Source organism: Canis lupus, chromosome 19, assembly GCF_011100685.1.
Source record: "Canis lupus familiaris isolate Mischka breed German Shepherd chromosome 19, alternate assembly UU_Cfam_GSD_1.0, whole genome shotgun sequence".
NCBI classification, from domain to species: Eukaryota; Metazoa; Chordata; class Mammalia; order Carnivora; family Canidae; genus Canis; species Canis lupus.
Window position 1 is genome coordinate 54,540,152 of NC_049240.1, and position 14,963 is coordinate 54,555,114.

Sequence of the window (14,963 nt, forward strand, 5' to 3'; positions counted from 1 at the left end):
GTGAAGAATTCTGAGCATAAAGTCTTCCACATTCTATCAGATGGTTGGATAGGGTCAGATATACAGACCAACCATTTATATAGAAAACCAGGGTCACGAATCAGACTGAAATGCAAATTCATTAATGATTTTTTAATAGCGAATCTCAAAAAAGGAATTAATTTGCATCATAATCTATGAATTGGGATCGACAATGGCATTACCAAATACAGAAAAATGTCACCGATGGATACAAACATCAAAATGGTAACAAAAAGGACCCTCTCATTCCTTGCTGATGCAGAAATTTCTAAGATATAGTACAAAGCCGTGGCCTTTGAAACTCAACACGCCCCCCCCAGAATCAACAACATTCACTGTACCTCACTGGTAACATTGTTCACCCTCCGGACATGGACAAATGGGACGTCTTTGGGGCCAAGCGTGTATCCGTTTGCCTTGATGTGTTCATACACTTCTTTGTACTTGAACTGGGAAGGCAGAGTCAGAATGAGTTCGCTGCCGGGTCACAAAGAGTAGCTGTACATTCCTCACACAGAAAGGAGCTGCTGCTTTCATTTGAAAATCACTCTCCAAGTATTAAGTACAAGGAAAAGTCATGGACAAAAGGTCACTAGTAATCAGGACCTTGACAATTATTTTCTTGGCTAATAAAGTCAGGTGCAGAGAGGAATAAAATTCAGTGTTGCCTAGATGAACCTGCTTGCAGGCAGCTATGAAAAATACAAGGGAAAGCCTGTGTTTTTAGTCCCAGCACAGCTGGGAAGTTAGGACCTGCAAGGGAGAGGAGCAGCTATTTCTGAGGCCGACAAGTACCTTTCCAGATGGATTTACCAGAAAAAATGACACATTAGGTGGTTTTATCTGCAAGTGTCTGATTTGGAGACCGTGAGTTTGGGCCTCTGGGTTTGTGTGCTGGCCGCCGGCAGGCTTGGTTCCCAGGACTCCAAAGGCAGAAGAGAGCTAATGGTTCTGCGGGCTGCATGCAGCTTCCCCCTACTCTGCCCCTGTGTGGGGCTCCCGAGCATCCCCAGCATCCCCGCAAGTGGCGGGAGCCCCTTCGCCCCCAGCTTTCTGCTCAGCAGCGGAGGGTGCACTGTGGGGCCAGCATTGGAGCCAGCCGGTCCGCATAGAACCCCGTCTGCCCAAGGGACACACGAGACATCCCGTCTGCCCAAGGGACACACGAGACATCCCCTCTCCCCAGGCCACTGCCACTGCCCATGGGGTGCCTGGAGTCACTGGGATGCTTGTGCGCTAACGGAGGCAGAGGCGCTGCAATGGCCACACACCAGGTACGTGGTGGGGGGGCATGCTCAGCACGGGCCTGCCCCCCTGCTCCCCACCCCCAGGGGTCCAGGTCAATGCCCCTCCCCCTGGCAGGCCTCGGGTGTGGGGAGGCACTCACATAACTGCTCTGGTAGCGCTTGTCCTTGGCGTGCTGGAAGGCCACCGTGTCGCCGGGGAGCCGGTATCCCGTGGGAAGGGTGCGCCGGCCGGCACCGCGGTACAGGCCCTATGGAGAGCAAGGGGTTAGGCTGTGCCAGGACTCAGCGAGTCAAACACACCTGCACGCAGCCCACTCCAGGCTTTCGGTCAAGATGCCACGTGTCCTCGTCTACCAGGCCGATGTCACAAGAAGTCAGGGAGTTCAAAGGGCCCGGCAATGAATGCATCATCCTTGACCCCCTGCTTCAACAGAGACAGGTGCCTGCGCTCAGGGCGTGACCCCGGGTCCTGGGATTGGGTCCCCAATGGGGTCCCTGCAGGAAGCCTGCTTCTCCCTCTGCCTGTGTCTCTCATGAATAAATAAAATCTTAAAAAAGAGAGCGAGCAAGGAGTGAAGGGGCCCATAAGAAATAATTCTTCTATGTTTTGAATGTATGCCCAACTAGCTGCGTGGAATCTAGCAAGAAAATGGGAGAAGTAGAGAGAACAGGCAGTCAGTGCAGCCGGTGTCGTGAACCCTTAGGTGTCATTCACATCATCACCAGTCCCGGAGACACTCGTAATGATAAGGCACATCCCTGGAACCCCATCCCATCCCTCCCATAAACACAGTGTCAGGCCATGAAGAGGTCATGATTCTCTGATCCCTGGCAGATGGAGGAAAGGCGTTTGTGACCGTGATCCTAAATAGCCTGTCTTTTCGGGGAGCTCCAGGAGTAAGAATAGTATCAGAGATATCAGAGACCAAATGTCTTTCAACATTCACTATAGGAGAGTGACATCAAAGACTGAGACCAAAGTAGCCTGACCAGGTAACACCCAAAAGGGATATTAAATACGTGAGTGGAATCCAGTGTCTTTCTCTTCTGAATTCCAACAATAATTTCTAGCCCTTTCTCTTACTATTAGTAGTCCCTTATGATTATGTGCCTTATCTTTGTCATTTTGGTTTTAAGTTGTTTGAGGCAGGTTGGCTTTCTTTCTTCCTTGTATCTAGTAAACGTAAACGCAATTTTGCTCTAAGAATGCCCATTGCTTGCGTGGTGTAAGGATCCCACCAACCAGGAGGGAAGACAGTGTACTGTTTGGGTTTTTTCTTTGTTTTTTAACTCAGGTGAATGGAATAGCATTGACAACTGAAAAGGTCAGGCGGAGATAAAGCCCAAGCCAAGGAGGGTTCTGCAGAAGCCAGTGGCCTGGCCCTCAGAGGCCCCTTGGATTTCTGCTGGCCCCTGCACTGGGTTCTCACTGCTCACCTCACTCTGGAGCTTGTGTGCATGAAGGGCCCGGTCCAGGTCCACAGTTTTCGTAGTTGGAGCCACTTTGCCTCTGACACTGTGCACGTAGTCATGGTGGTAGACGGCCTGTGTCAGACAGAAGAGGGGTCAGCTGATTCTGATCGCAGCAGCATCATTGGAAAGAAGTAAATGGAAACCTAAGTCTCTCTTCAAGAAAGGAAGGAAGGTTTCCCTTTGCCTAAACAACTGATCCATCATTTCTTGTCAACAGGCTTGCAAGTGGCGTGTGCACCCCACAGCGAGAGGGAAGCAGAGGACATGGCTCAGCATAGGGAGGGAACAGGGGCTATCTTAGGGCTCTAAGTTTCAAAACAATGGGTTTTTACATTCTAACTCGCTGGTGGGATTTGATATTTACTTACTAATTTGCGGGGTTAGTGAAAAGAAAAAAAAAGAGCAGCTGTGTGCTGGCTCTGCCCCCCACATCAGATAGTGGGTACGGTGTGTGGCCAAGGCTTGGGCACCGGGCCTGCTCAGACCGCAGACGAGGGGCCCCACGGCACCCACACCGCTCACCACGTGGCCTGCCCCCTCCCTCATCCTGCTACGACCAGCTCTAATTTTCCAGAAGGCTGACCCAGCAAGACACAACTGCTGCTCTTGATACGAGGCCTCAAAAAGCAGCTTTAAAGCAAAAAGCTCTAAAACACTGAGTATTCCATAGAGTTATATCATTTCTACCTTCACCCAGGGAACTGATTGAGCACACTGGGTTTTAGGAAATACGAGCAGAACCATAAGTAACTTTCTAAGGCACTAACTCTGGTCTCCCAGTTAGAAAAAGCCTTTTTTTTTTTTTTTTTTTTTTGCCATGTCTGCTTGAGTGGTGGCCCCATGTTTATTACTGTCCACACGACTTCCCCTCGGGCACTTACATCACTCAGTTGTTTCCCACTTTTCACAGCCTGCACATAGACCGGAGTGTCTGTGACCAACTTGTAGTCATTCCTGGTCTTCTGTGCGTGAGATTTGTACTTTATCTGCCAAGAGGAATAAAAGAAGCCCGTGTTAGACCATTCACGGTTCTAGAAATTGTTGCTTTCATGGAGGGTTTGGTTGCTATTAAAGCTCATGACATTTACTTTCATTAGCACTTATTCAATTGACCAGGAGGCATTTGAATTTTATGACAATCTGCATAATGGATGCTTATAGTCCTATGGAGCTTCTAGAGCCTTCTAGCAGGCTTGACAGCTGCTCTTCTAGGAACATTTAAGCTTTTTTTACTGAAATCTTGATTACAGTGTTAATTTGCTCAGCAAATTCTCTTTTTAAATAGATCCTGTCTACAGCATCACAAACACCTCACAAGTAAGATTTCCCTAATATGAGAATCACATGCTTGATAGATCTGAAATAGTCCAAGTGTAGAGAGAGGCGCCAGGGAAGGACAACAGGACAGCTTGACCGTGTTGTTTAATAGGAAAGCTACGTGCATTCCAAGAAACGGCCGTTCTCTGCTCCTTAGCATCCTTCTCCAGCTCAGCCATCCTCAACATCATTTAAGACATAGCTGGTCTGTGACAATGTCCATAACTCTCCCTTTGACTTAGACTATGTAGAAAAGAAAATATACTTTTTAAAAAACCCCATAAGATAGGGCAAACTCACATCGTTACGTAGATCATAAGCATGCTTGGCGTGAAGAATTTCAGGAGTGTCCCAGACATAGCATCCAATGCCCTTTAGCCAGTTGAGGTCATCCTTGTATACAATCTAAGGGATTGCGGTGGATAGAGGGAATCAGAAAAAAGAAACTGACTGTAACTCAAACACCAAAAACACGGACACCCTGTGGGCCGGGGATGACTTTATGGAATGAAATTCAAAAGGTGTTATGCAATGAGGCTAAGGGTGCCCTGAAAACACTGGCACACAGGGCCCTGCTTCCAGGGACAGACCCACAGGTACAGAGGACAACAACGCTGGAAGAAGGCCAGGGTACAGACGCAGGTGGGTCTGCTTCCCCTCAGGATGGGCATGTGGAGCCAGCGAGGGGGACCTTCACAAGCAGTGGGCTTACGTCGCTGATCTGATCTGTGACTTTCCTGACGTGGCTGTTGACTTGCAAGTCAGGGTGGCAAATCCACTCATGGAGGTGTAGGCGGTAATCAATCTCACTGACTTTCTTCTGAGAATCCTTAGCAGTAACCATCTCTACCATGTCAGGCACGATGTGGATTTTCATCTTGTTCTTTTCATAAACTGATCTGTATAGGCGCTGTGAAGATAAAATAGTACGCCAATTATTTAGGGAATTGTGCAAGGTCTCAAGGCAATCTGGTTCTTAAACCCTTCTTATACACCAGAGAAGTCGAGGTAAACAATGTATGGCAATCAGGTGGGATCTGGAATTTCCTGACACTGTCTACAGATTCATAGGGGTAGGGTAAGCAGCATGTGTTAAAGTAACGCCTCGCTTCTTCATATACGCACAGTCAGCGCCATGTGCATTGACAGAAAATGTTTTTAAATATTTTATTTAAATTCAATTTGTCAGCGTGGAAAATGTTCCGATTTGCAATAGATGGCTATACCACTTGGCTTTGCTGTGAAGTAAGGCCTCTGGGATTACTTACATCAATGTTAAACTTGCCGACTCTGAGGCACCGTGCTGTATTTGGATCATCCTCAACGCTTTTTGGTAAAGTATAAAGAGCTTTGAACTTTTCATATTCTTCTCGATATTTGATCTACAGAGAAAAAGTACAAAGGAAGAAAAAGTTTTGGAGAGTAATGGATCTATATTGGTAAAGAGTACAAGACTAAATAGGACGGGCCTAGCTCGTCCAGCCAACTTGGGGTCACCTCTTATGAGCCTGTTTCCTCATCTGTGCAGAGGTGGAGGTGTAGCATGAGTACCTGCCACAGGGTTAGTCTGAGGATGAAACTATATCTGATACTACTTTTTAAATTGTGGAGAGCCATAAAATTTAATTACTGTTTTAAAAATGTCCATACCCATACTAGTACTTCTGCTACTACACCAAACTCATTTTACAGTTTACATAATTTTTAAATAATCTCTTTCATGATAATGACTCTACTTATCTTAACCATGAGTGAAAGGTGAAAAATGTGCTTAGGAATTTGTTTTTAGTAACTGATTACCTTGATGCTTAAGAGACACAGTGTTTGAATTTCAGTTTTTACAAGGTTTTCCAAAAATACACTGTAACCAATTTCTATGGGAAAACCAGCTTACGGATCTTAAATCCTACTGCCGATGAATTAATGCTCCATGATTTCATCAACTAGGAGTTAAGGCTCTTACGGAGACTAAGATCCAAGCTCCTAGCACTTGATAAGATAACAATTCTCTCATTACTCAGAGGCCCACATCTTAGTTTTAAAAAAAAAAAAAAGGGAAAAGAAGAAGAATATGGGAATATTTGTGCCAGAATTGCAGTGAAGTCCTTTACTGACTGGAAACCAACCAAAATTCCCAGCAGAATTTTCGAGATTATTTCACATGCTCCTTACCTCTAAACCATTCCTTGGTTATAGAGAAGACAGTACTCAAAGGCACATTTTTAAAGAACTACTGTTGAAATTTTTCTTTTAAAGGATTTCTCTGTGTCCCATCTTTTGTTCCAAAAACAAGTTGCTGAAAATCCTGCATCTACAACTTTTTTCATGACTAAAGGAGAAAACCTCTGTTTAGATTTCTAAATTCTAGTTACAAAACTCTTCTTCCCAAATGAAGTTTGCTCCTTTGGGCTAGTGTGTTTGCAGCCCTCCAAACAGACATGGTTCTGGGTAAAGTCACATACATTGGTTTTTCCTCCAGGTAAATATCAAATTAATTCCACATACTGTCTAACAAAGTCTTTTGCGAAACACGTATCTCTAGGCTAGAAGGCACTGAAATCAATTTATTGGACCAGTAGCATTTAAAAGAATGGAACAGAATTGAAATGATCAGAGTGTATTGCCTTTAGTTTGGCAGTACATAGTCTTCTGTAAAACATTTATGTCAGAAGGAACTCACGTAAACTTCAGGTGTGTGTGTGTATGTGGACTTGAAACACAAAACTCTCACTGGTAGAAAAAAAAGAGGTTTGAGAAATACTGATCTAAAATGCTATGTAAAAGGTTCACAATTAAGAGATAAAAGTCTCTAAAGGAGGTTATTTTTCTGAAAGAGAACTAGCTTCTTAGGACTGCAATGAAGGTTATAGGTAATTTTACAATAAAAGGCTTTATTATGCTGAGTGAAATAAGTCAATCGGAGAAGGACAAACATTATATGGTCTCATTCATTTGGGGAATATAAATAATAGTGAAAGGGAATAGAGGGGAAGGGAGAAGAAATGGGTAGGAAATATCAGAAAGGGAGACAGAACATAAAGACTCCTAACTCTGGGAAACGAACTAGGGGTGGTGGAAGGGGAGGAGGGCGGGGGGTGGGGGTGACTGGGTGACGGGCACTGAGGGAGGCACTTGACGGGATGAGCACTGGGTGTTATTCTGTATGTTGGCAAATTGAACACCAATAAAAAATTTATTATTAAAAAATTAAAATAAAAACATTTAAAAAAAAGGCTTTACTTAAGAACATTTTGGGCATAAAGGGTTGAAGGTCATAAACCTTACTATGATATCTAAATAGCTCATTGTAATTTCAGATTTTCTTTTACAATATACATAAATATATTATAAAACACATGAGTCAGCTAGAAAAATTCCAGGAGCAGAGAACTGGGGAAGGCAGAGGGTGGGTGAGAGGCCATCACACTTGTACTTGACTTACATGGCTAGCCAGATGCTTCTGGTTCTTGGCATGCGTCAGGGACATGGTACTGGTAGGCAGGATGTAGCTGGTGGCCTTCACTCTATCCCAGGCCTCCTTGTACAGGTTCTACAGGGGTTAAAAACCATCTTGTGAGTATAGAGAAATGCATTCTGGTTGGATTGCAGGGGATTTTTCCTGTATCTTTTTTCAGACACAGCTTAACCACCCCTGATCTTCATACTCGGTAGGACCCAAGTCCCCCTCGGTGAATAAAGGGTTTAATGCTGCGACCATAATTTTACGGTCCATTATTCTGTTCTCTGCCATGGTACTTATTCTAGTTTGGCAGTTATCATGGAGCGATAAAAAGCTTTTCTGTATCTTGACGACAGTGGTGAATGTATGACTGTGCATTTGTAAAGTTATAGTATTGTAGGCCACAAAGAGTGAAATTTTACTGTATGGAAATTAAAACAAAGTTTTTGATGCTGTGTTCATTTCCTGTAGGTCTAGGAATTCCTGAAGGGTGAAAAACACTTAAAATCTATTTATCCTTTCTTACTTTTTGGAGCTAGTGGGAACTCAAGAATTGCTTCTATTCCTACGTGTTTATTTACTCAAGAAAATGAAAACTAACATATGCAACATATGCACAAAAACCTATACTCAAATGTATACAGCAGCTTTATTCATAATTGTCAAAAACTAGAAACAACTCAGGTATCCCTCGACTGTGAATGAATAAGTTGTGGTATAGTCATACAATGGAATATCACTCTGTAATAAATACAATAAACTACTGGTTTTTACAGCAACATGTAGAGTACATATGTGGATTTTACTAAGACAAAGAAACAGACCTGATGGCTGCAGACTTCATAATCCCATTTACATGACATTCTAGAAAAGGTTTTTAAAAGTTTGTTTCTTTAAAAATAGGTGCAGAAAATGCTTCTGTGGATCTCAAGGAAGGAAAAGGAAGCAAGAGGGTAATCTTGAGGTGATAGATTTTCTGTGTCTTCACTGGGGTGAATACATGACTTCGCGTTTGTTAAAAGCCATAGTCCAGAGGCGCCTGGGTGGCTCAGTGGGTTAAGCATCTGCCTTCAGCTCAGGTCACGATGAGCCTGGAGAACCCTGCTCAGAGGGAAGTCTGCTTCTCCCTCTTTCTCTGCCCCTCCTCCTGCTCACGCTCTCTCTCTCAAATCAATAAATCTTGTTTTAAAAAAAAAATCCTGTAGTACTATATACTACAAAGAGTGATTTACTGTGTGTAAATTAAAACAGAATCAAGCAGAATGGGGAAGGGGATGCCAATGGAATACAAATCATAACAAACCTAATTGTGTTACAAATGCATGACAAGACTATGCTGAAGGGAGTTAGAAAACAATTTAGTTTACTTTTGAAAATGGTATTTTGACTCATTAAGCTATAGACAAAAATAACCAAATAAGATACTGTAGTTAGTACATTTATTTCTCACAGGAATATGGGTTAGCAATCCTAAAAACTATGTGCCTATAAAAGTTCAACAAATAGGAGTGCCTGGAGGGTTCAGGGGTGAGTGTCTGGCTTCAGCCCAGGGCATGACCCCGGGGTCCTGGGATCGAGTCCCACATTGGGCTCCGTGCAGGGAGCCTGCTTCTCCCTCTGCCGGTGTCTCTGCCTCTCTGTGTCTCATGAATAAATACATCTTTAAAAAAAAAGTTGAACAAATAAGCAAACATATCATAGGTAATGAGGGCCAGGCTTTCTAGGGAAAAAAAAAAGCCACAAGTTGGAAAAATAAGAGATAGTCTAAAGTCTGTGGTGTTGAATGATATAGGAAGCATCAATAGGAACTCATGGTTTAAGGCATAGATATAATTAGACAATGGAAATAAATACTGATACGTATGCATACAGAGGTTAGTATCCATAATACATTTCTAAGCTCTGTCCATATAAGGGTCCCAGCAGCAGTGAGCACGCCTAGTGCTTAGATTTTTGCCTTTTATTATTTTTTTTATTATTTATTTGTTTATTTATTTATTTATTTTTTTGATTTTTGCCTTTTAAATGCCAATCCTTAATACATAGACCAGGGCTCCTTGGAAAGAGGAGGGTCTGGAACAGGGAAAATACAAGATGAATATCTTGTGGTGCCAGAATGTAAGGAAGTGCTCAAAAAACGACAGAGTATGTTAAGGTCTTATAGGAGCCACCCCGAAAGGTGCCCAATGGGCAAAGGTGAAATGATTTGAGCAACAAAATAAATAACCATATCAGACTACATCACATAGAAGAAATTAAATATCCATGAGTTCATACTGATACAAGTAAAAGAAAAAAAAAAAAACCCAAATGGTAGGAAGGGTTGTTTCTTACCGAAGAATTCCAATTAATAAATGTAGGAGGGATTAAAAAAAAAACAAACAGAAAATCACCAATAGGCATATTCTACAGTAAAAGTTGTTTCAGGCAAGACCCATCAATGATGGTAAAATACATGAGAACATTTGAAGAGAAACAGGCTATCTGCCAAGTCCCAAAGTATCTCCCTCCAGGATACGTATTAATAACAAAGGGAAAAATTGTGACATTACAGTGGAGAAGCTCAGCAGACAGCCACCTAACCAAGTCACCACGTTCAACATCACCAGCTACCGGCATCACGTCCCACCTGCCACGATGCCAGAGAAGCTTTTGTGTTACGCTCACCAAAAATGGACTGTCTTCATCTAATCATAAGACATCATATAAAACCAAATTGAGGGACATTCTACAAAATAACTGGAAAGTATCTCTCAAAAGTGTTACAATCAGAAAAAGTCAAGGAAAAATTAAGAAATGGTCAGATTGAAGAAAGCTAATGAGTCCTATCAATTAAATGCAAAATGGGGCAATGGGCTGGCGCCTGACACAGAAAAGCACATTAGTGGAAAAACCTTGGTGAAATCCGGATGAAGCCTATAATTAACACTGTGACAACATTAATTTAGTTTCCATGGTTGTATTACAGAGAAAACTACGGTGGAATTCTCTGGACTATTTTTGCAACTTCTCTGGAAATCTAAAAGAATTTCAAAATGAAGTTTTAAAGTTTGTTGAGAACTAGGGGTGGTGGAAGGGGAGGAGGGCGGGGTGTGGGGGTGAATGGGTGACGGGCACTGAGGGGGGCACTTGATGGGATGAGCACTGGGTGCTATTCTGTATGTTGGCAAATTGAACACCAATAAAAAATAAATTTATTATTTAAAAAAAAAGAAAAAGAAAGAAAAAGTTTGTTGAATTAACCAATTCAGAGACCAAAAAAAAAGTGTCTTTGTAGGCTGCAAGCCCCTCGCCTGTGGAGAAGCCAGGGAAGGACAAGTTCAGGGTGAGGGTAGCAGCGTAGCTTCGACCGTGCCCGCCTGCAATAAGGAAGGAGCTCCCAAATCTGTGCCAATGCACGGCATGGTGTGATACTCCACTTGGGGCTCATTTAATGGTCACTAGGTCTACTGATGAGATAAAGTAGGAATCTGGAGATGCCTGAAAAAACCTGGGGGGTAAGGTCCCTATCCCAACTATTCCGTTATTGTCTCCAGGGAAGATGAGAAAAATAACTCACGCTGCTGTAAAGATTCTTCAGGTTCTTGGTTCTGTCATAATCCACTGTTTCTAGGACTGTTGTATATTTGTCCTTAATCTGATGATAGTTTTCTTTATATTTCACCTACACACAAAAAAGATGGGTTATTCTTTTCTGCTGTTCAAAAATACAGAAGGACAGGAATGGCTTGTCCTGGGAGAGAAGTCTGAGAAGACCCACCTCACTGGCATTAATGCCGCTTTGAAGAGCAGTCACGTAAAGTGGTGTATCTGTGACCAGGTTATAATTCTGCAGATTTTCTTTACCTGCTGCCGTGTACAGTATCTGTAAAGAAAACGCAGGCACCAGAAATGGTAAAATACATGTCTGCCAATAGAATCAGCGGTTTGTGCCAACTTAGATGAGCCTTTATTTCATTCTGGGTTTCTGCTTTAATAGTAACAGAGACGCCATCATTCTGTGTTCCTGCTGACTTTGTATGGTCGTCAAAACCTGGCTCTTTGCCAGATCCTCTGTCATTTTGTTGACTTTTCCATGCATGCACCCCCATCCCTGAGTGCCTCAACCATCTGTTACCCCACCCTAGGAGAGCGAAACCATATCCTGGGGACATTTTCCAAACATCTACTTTTTTTTTTTTTTTTACTTCAGAACTTACCTCCCTAAGGTCAAAGCATGCATTTGCATTCTACTCTCTGCAAATTAACCTAAGCAACTTCCGTATAGGTGCTTGAGGGTGGTTCACTCTGAAACACCTCGCAGGAAACGTTCTGTACAAACATCAAACGCTTAAACCCCAGGAGAGACCAAAACCAAGAAGGTCCCACACCAGAGCAGGTCATCAGGAGAGGCTGTATCGGGCAGGGGCCTCTGGTTTCTGCGGCTCACGTACTGTTAGAGCAGCTTTCTCTAACCCGGGCACAGGGCTGGCCTGGCTGTCACCCCACTGAAAGCACCACGATTCCACTGACTCACAGAGAGCCAGTCCTTCTGGGAAGATCTCACCTGACTCTGGAGATCATAGGATTTCTTGGCCTGGAGGATCTGAGGTGTATCCCAAACGTAGCATCCAATGCCTTTCAGCCAATTCAAGTCATCCTTATACACGTTCTGCAAGAAAGAAGGCATGATAAGAGGTGACAGGTACTAACTGAATTTATAATCGGGCATTTTGATAATTTCCCATCAGCCACTGGCTGTGCTGAGGTCTTAGCGGTCATAGGGTGGGCCCCGCACCAGCTGGAGGGCTTTCCCGCCCTGACCTAAAGAAGCCTAGGAGGAGAGGAAGAGCTAAAGTTTTGTCTGGAGTAAAAAACAGGTTAAATATTTAACATAGGGGTCACATGGCTCAGAGGGGATTCTCACACCAAGAAGTGGTTACGCGTGCCACTGTGCTTTAAAAAGCAGCAAAATTTATGAATACGGGGACAAATGGAGCATAGGGGGCCAAGGCACGGTTGAGTGAAGGTGTAACTAAGTCAAGCTGCAGAAAGGGCATCGTACATCGCTCAGGATCTCCTGCGCGTTGCGGGCCCGAATAACGCCAGGTTCTTCCGGGAGAGACGTCCACTGGTGGAAGTAGTGCTGGTACTCCAGGTCACTGAGGATGTACTGGCAGTGTTTGGCCAGCACGTGATTCATCATATCGATGGGGATGTGCACATTTGCTTTGGTATCCTCGTAATCTCTTCTGTAGTTCAACTAAAGAAGCACATTTTTTTTTAAAGACAAAAAGAAGAAAGATTAAAATGTTAATTATTCAGATCCATCTCTCTCGGGGTCTTATCCCTCGTATAGATCAGTACCCTCAGGATAAACAAAGGCTAAAAGATACTTTTTTTAAAAATTATTTATTTATTTATTTATGATAGTCACACACAGAGAGAGAGGCAGAGACATAGGCAGAGGGAGAAGCAGGCTCCATGCACCGGGAGCCCGACGTGGGATTCGATCCCGGGTCTCCAGGATCGCGCCCTGGGCCAAAGGCAGGTGCTAAACCGCTGCGCCACCCAGGGATCCCTAAAAGATACTTTTTAAATATATTCTTTGTTCCCAATTTCCCTTCCTTTCATAATACAGGGGTAAGTAGTCACCTTGTGTTTTCTCCTTTTTCCAAACAGGTACTTCACTGTGGGTTTGGAAGTGGAGGAGGGAAGGAAAGGGAGGAAAGCCCATAGTTACCAACGGTAACCAGCAGGGGTGGGGATGAATCTCAGGGAAGGAATGACTCCTTCCTCACCACCCCATGGCTCTCTCAACCGAAGAACAGGTCACCAACAGGCCCTAACAGCACCCTCCAGGGTTCAAATCCTCGTCACAGTGAGCTTTGCTTACCGCACTCCTCATCTTCTGGAAATCCAGGCAGTGGACCACACCAGGGAACTCACTGATTTCTTTTCCAGCCAGGTAGTGGCCTTTCTGCTTCTCATACGTCTCTTTGTATTTAAGCTGTGAAGTAGGTACAACGTTGAGAATCCCTGGGATTTTTGGACCAGCTCCCCGGAGAAGACTCTCGAACGCACAGAGGAAAAACCACCACTGACCTCACTGTTCACGTAGTCGGCGTGCTTAGCTCCCACGATGGGAATGTAGCGCTCATCCAAGGTGTAGCCGTAGGCCTTGGTCCCTTCCCATGCCCCTTTGTACAGTATCTGGAACAAAGAAATATGTGTCAGCAAGTTTGTAGTCAACTTCCTTCAGGTATTGCTAAAAATAAAATGGTAAAACCAAGGTAAAATATTTATGTTTAAAGGCCAAGAGCCCTTACTGCGTCTACCTAAGAGTACGGGAGCATCTTCTGGCTTACTGCAGATGGAATCTACAGACATCAGGGTGTTTTAGGACATTTATAACAGAGTATAGCTGTATTTAAGTTCTGGTAAAAGTGGAAATACATTTCACACAGGTAGAGAATCACCAAAGATTGCTTCCCATTGGGCATACACACAGACACACTACGCGCACACACATCATCCTTTAACTCAGCTGAATTAAATTAGTGTTCCATTTGTTGGCTGGAGATATTTATACATGACTGCCAGAGAGGGACTGGCCCTTCTCCTCTCTTTTCCCTGTTAGTGGGTGTTCAGTCCTCTGCACACCTACAGCTGGTATAGCACCTGCTACCTTATTATCTATTTGTCTGTCCATCCCCCTCATTGGCATGGGCTCCTGATGGGCTTCTCTGAGTGTTAGCCCCGTAGTGCTTTCTACAGTGCCTGGCACATCTTTGGAGCTCAAAAAACAAAAAAACAAACAAACAAACAAACCAGCCGAATAAATGCTACTTCTAAAAACAAGAGCAGTTATTTCTAATAAACAAGATTAAACACAATAAAAATGAAAGCTCTTATAAGTTCAATTGTTCACAAAATCAGCCAAGAAGATGAATTAAGAGCTTAAAATTAAGAATTGAGTTGTAAATCACATAAAATAAAACTTACAGTACTGTAGAGTTTTCCCATGTCTTTGGAATGGGTGATATATGGTGTATCTGGAGAAAATGTATACTTCCCCTTCAATACTTTATTAAATGTTTCTTTATATTTTATCTAAGGAGAGAAAAGACAAAACCAGTTCAAATCTTTGGTTAATATAAATGCATATTTAAAGTTTCATAGTTTCTACCCAGCAAGATAATAATCAGTCTACATTTAGAGATTTAAAATGAATGAACTGATTAGATTTCAGTTCATTTTACCTAATAGAATAATTTGGACAAGAATATAGATGTTTTTTTGAAAGTGAGTACAGTACACCTCTTACTAGTGACTTTAAAGACATGCCCACCAGAGATGATCTTCTAGTTTCCCGCCCCACTGTCCATTTTCTTACAAGCAGTTACCTGCAGGTGAGCAAATGCAGTCAATGACACACAATGAACTCCCCAGTCCATGCACACATC

General features: G+C 43.2%; 1 protein-coding gene across 1 annotated transcript in view; it reads right to left on the reverse strand.

Moving 5' to 3' along the window:
- The window catches only part of NEB (nebulin), a 200,311-nt gene that overhangs the window by 58,221 nt on the left and 127,127 nt on the right, over positions 1–14,963 (reverse strand). Inside the window, 15 exon segments of the mRNA XM_038565199.1 lie at positions 363–470; positions 1,409–1,516; positions 2,706–2,813; positions 3,623–3,727; positions 4,359–4,463; positions 4,771–4,968; positions 5,327–5,440; positions 7,501–7,608; positions 11,078–11,182; positions 11,279–11,383; positions 12,065–12,169; positions 12,563–12,760; positions 13,394–13,507; positions 13,603–13,710; positions 14,503–14,610. Of these exon segments, the coding sequence (XP_038421127.1) occupies positions 363–470; positions 1,409–1,516; positions 2,706–2,813; positions 3,623–3,727; positions 4,359–4,463; positions 4,771–4,968; positions 5,327–5,440; positions 7,501–7,608; positions 11,078–11,182; positions 11,279–11,383; positions 12,065–12,169; positions 12,563–12,760; positions 13,394–13,507; positions 13,603–13,710; positions 14,503–14,610 (1,797 nt within the window).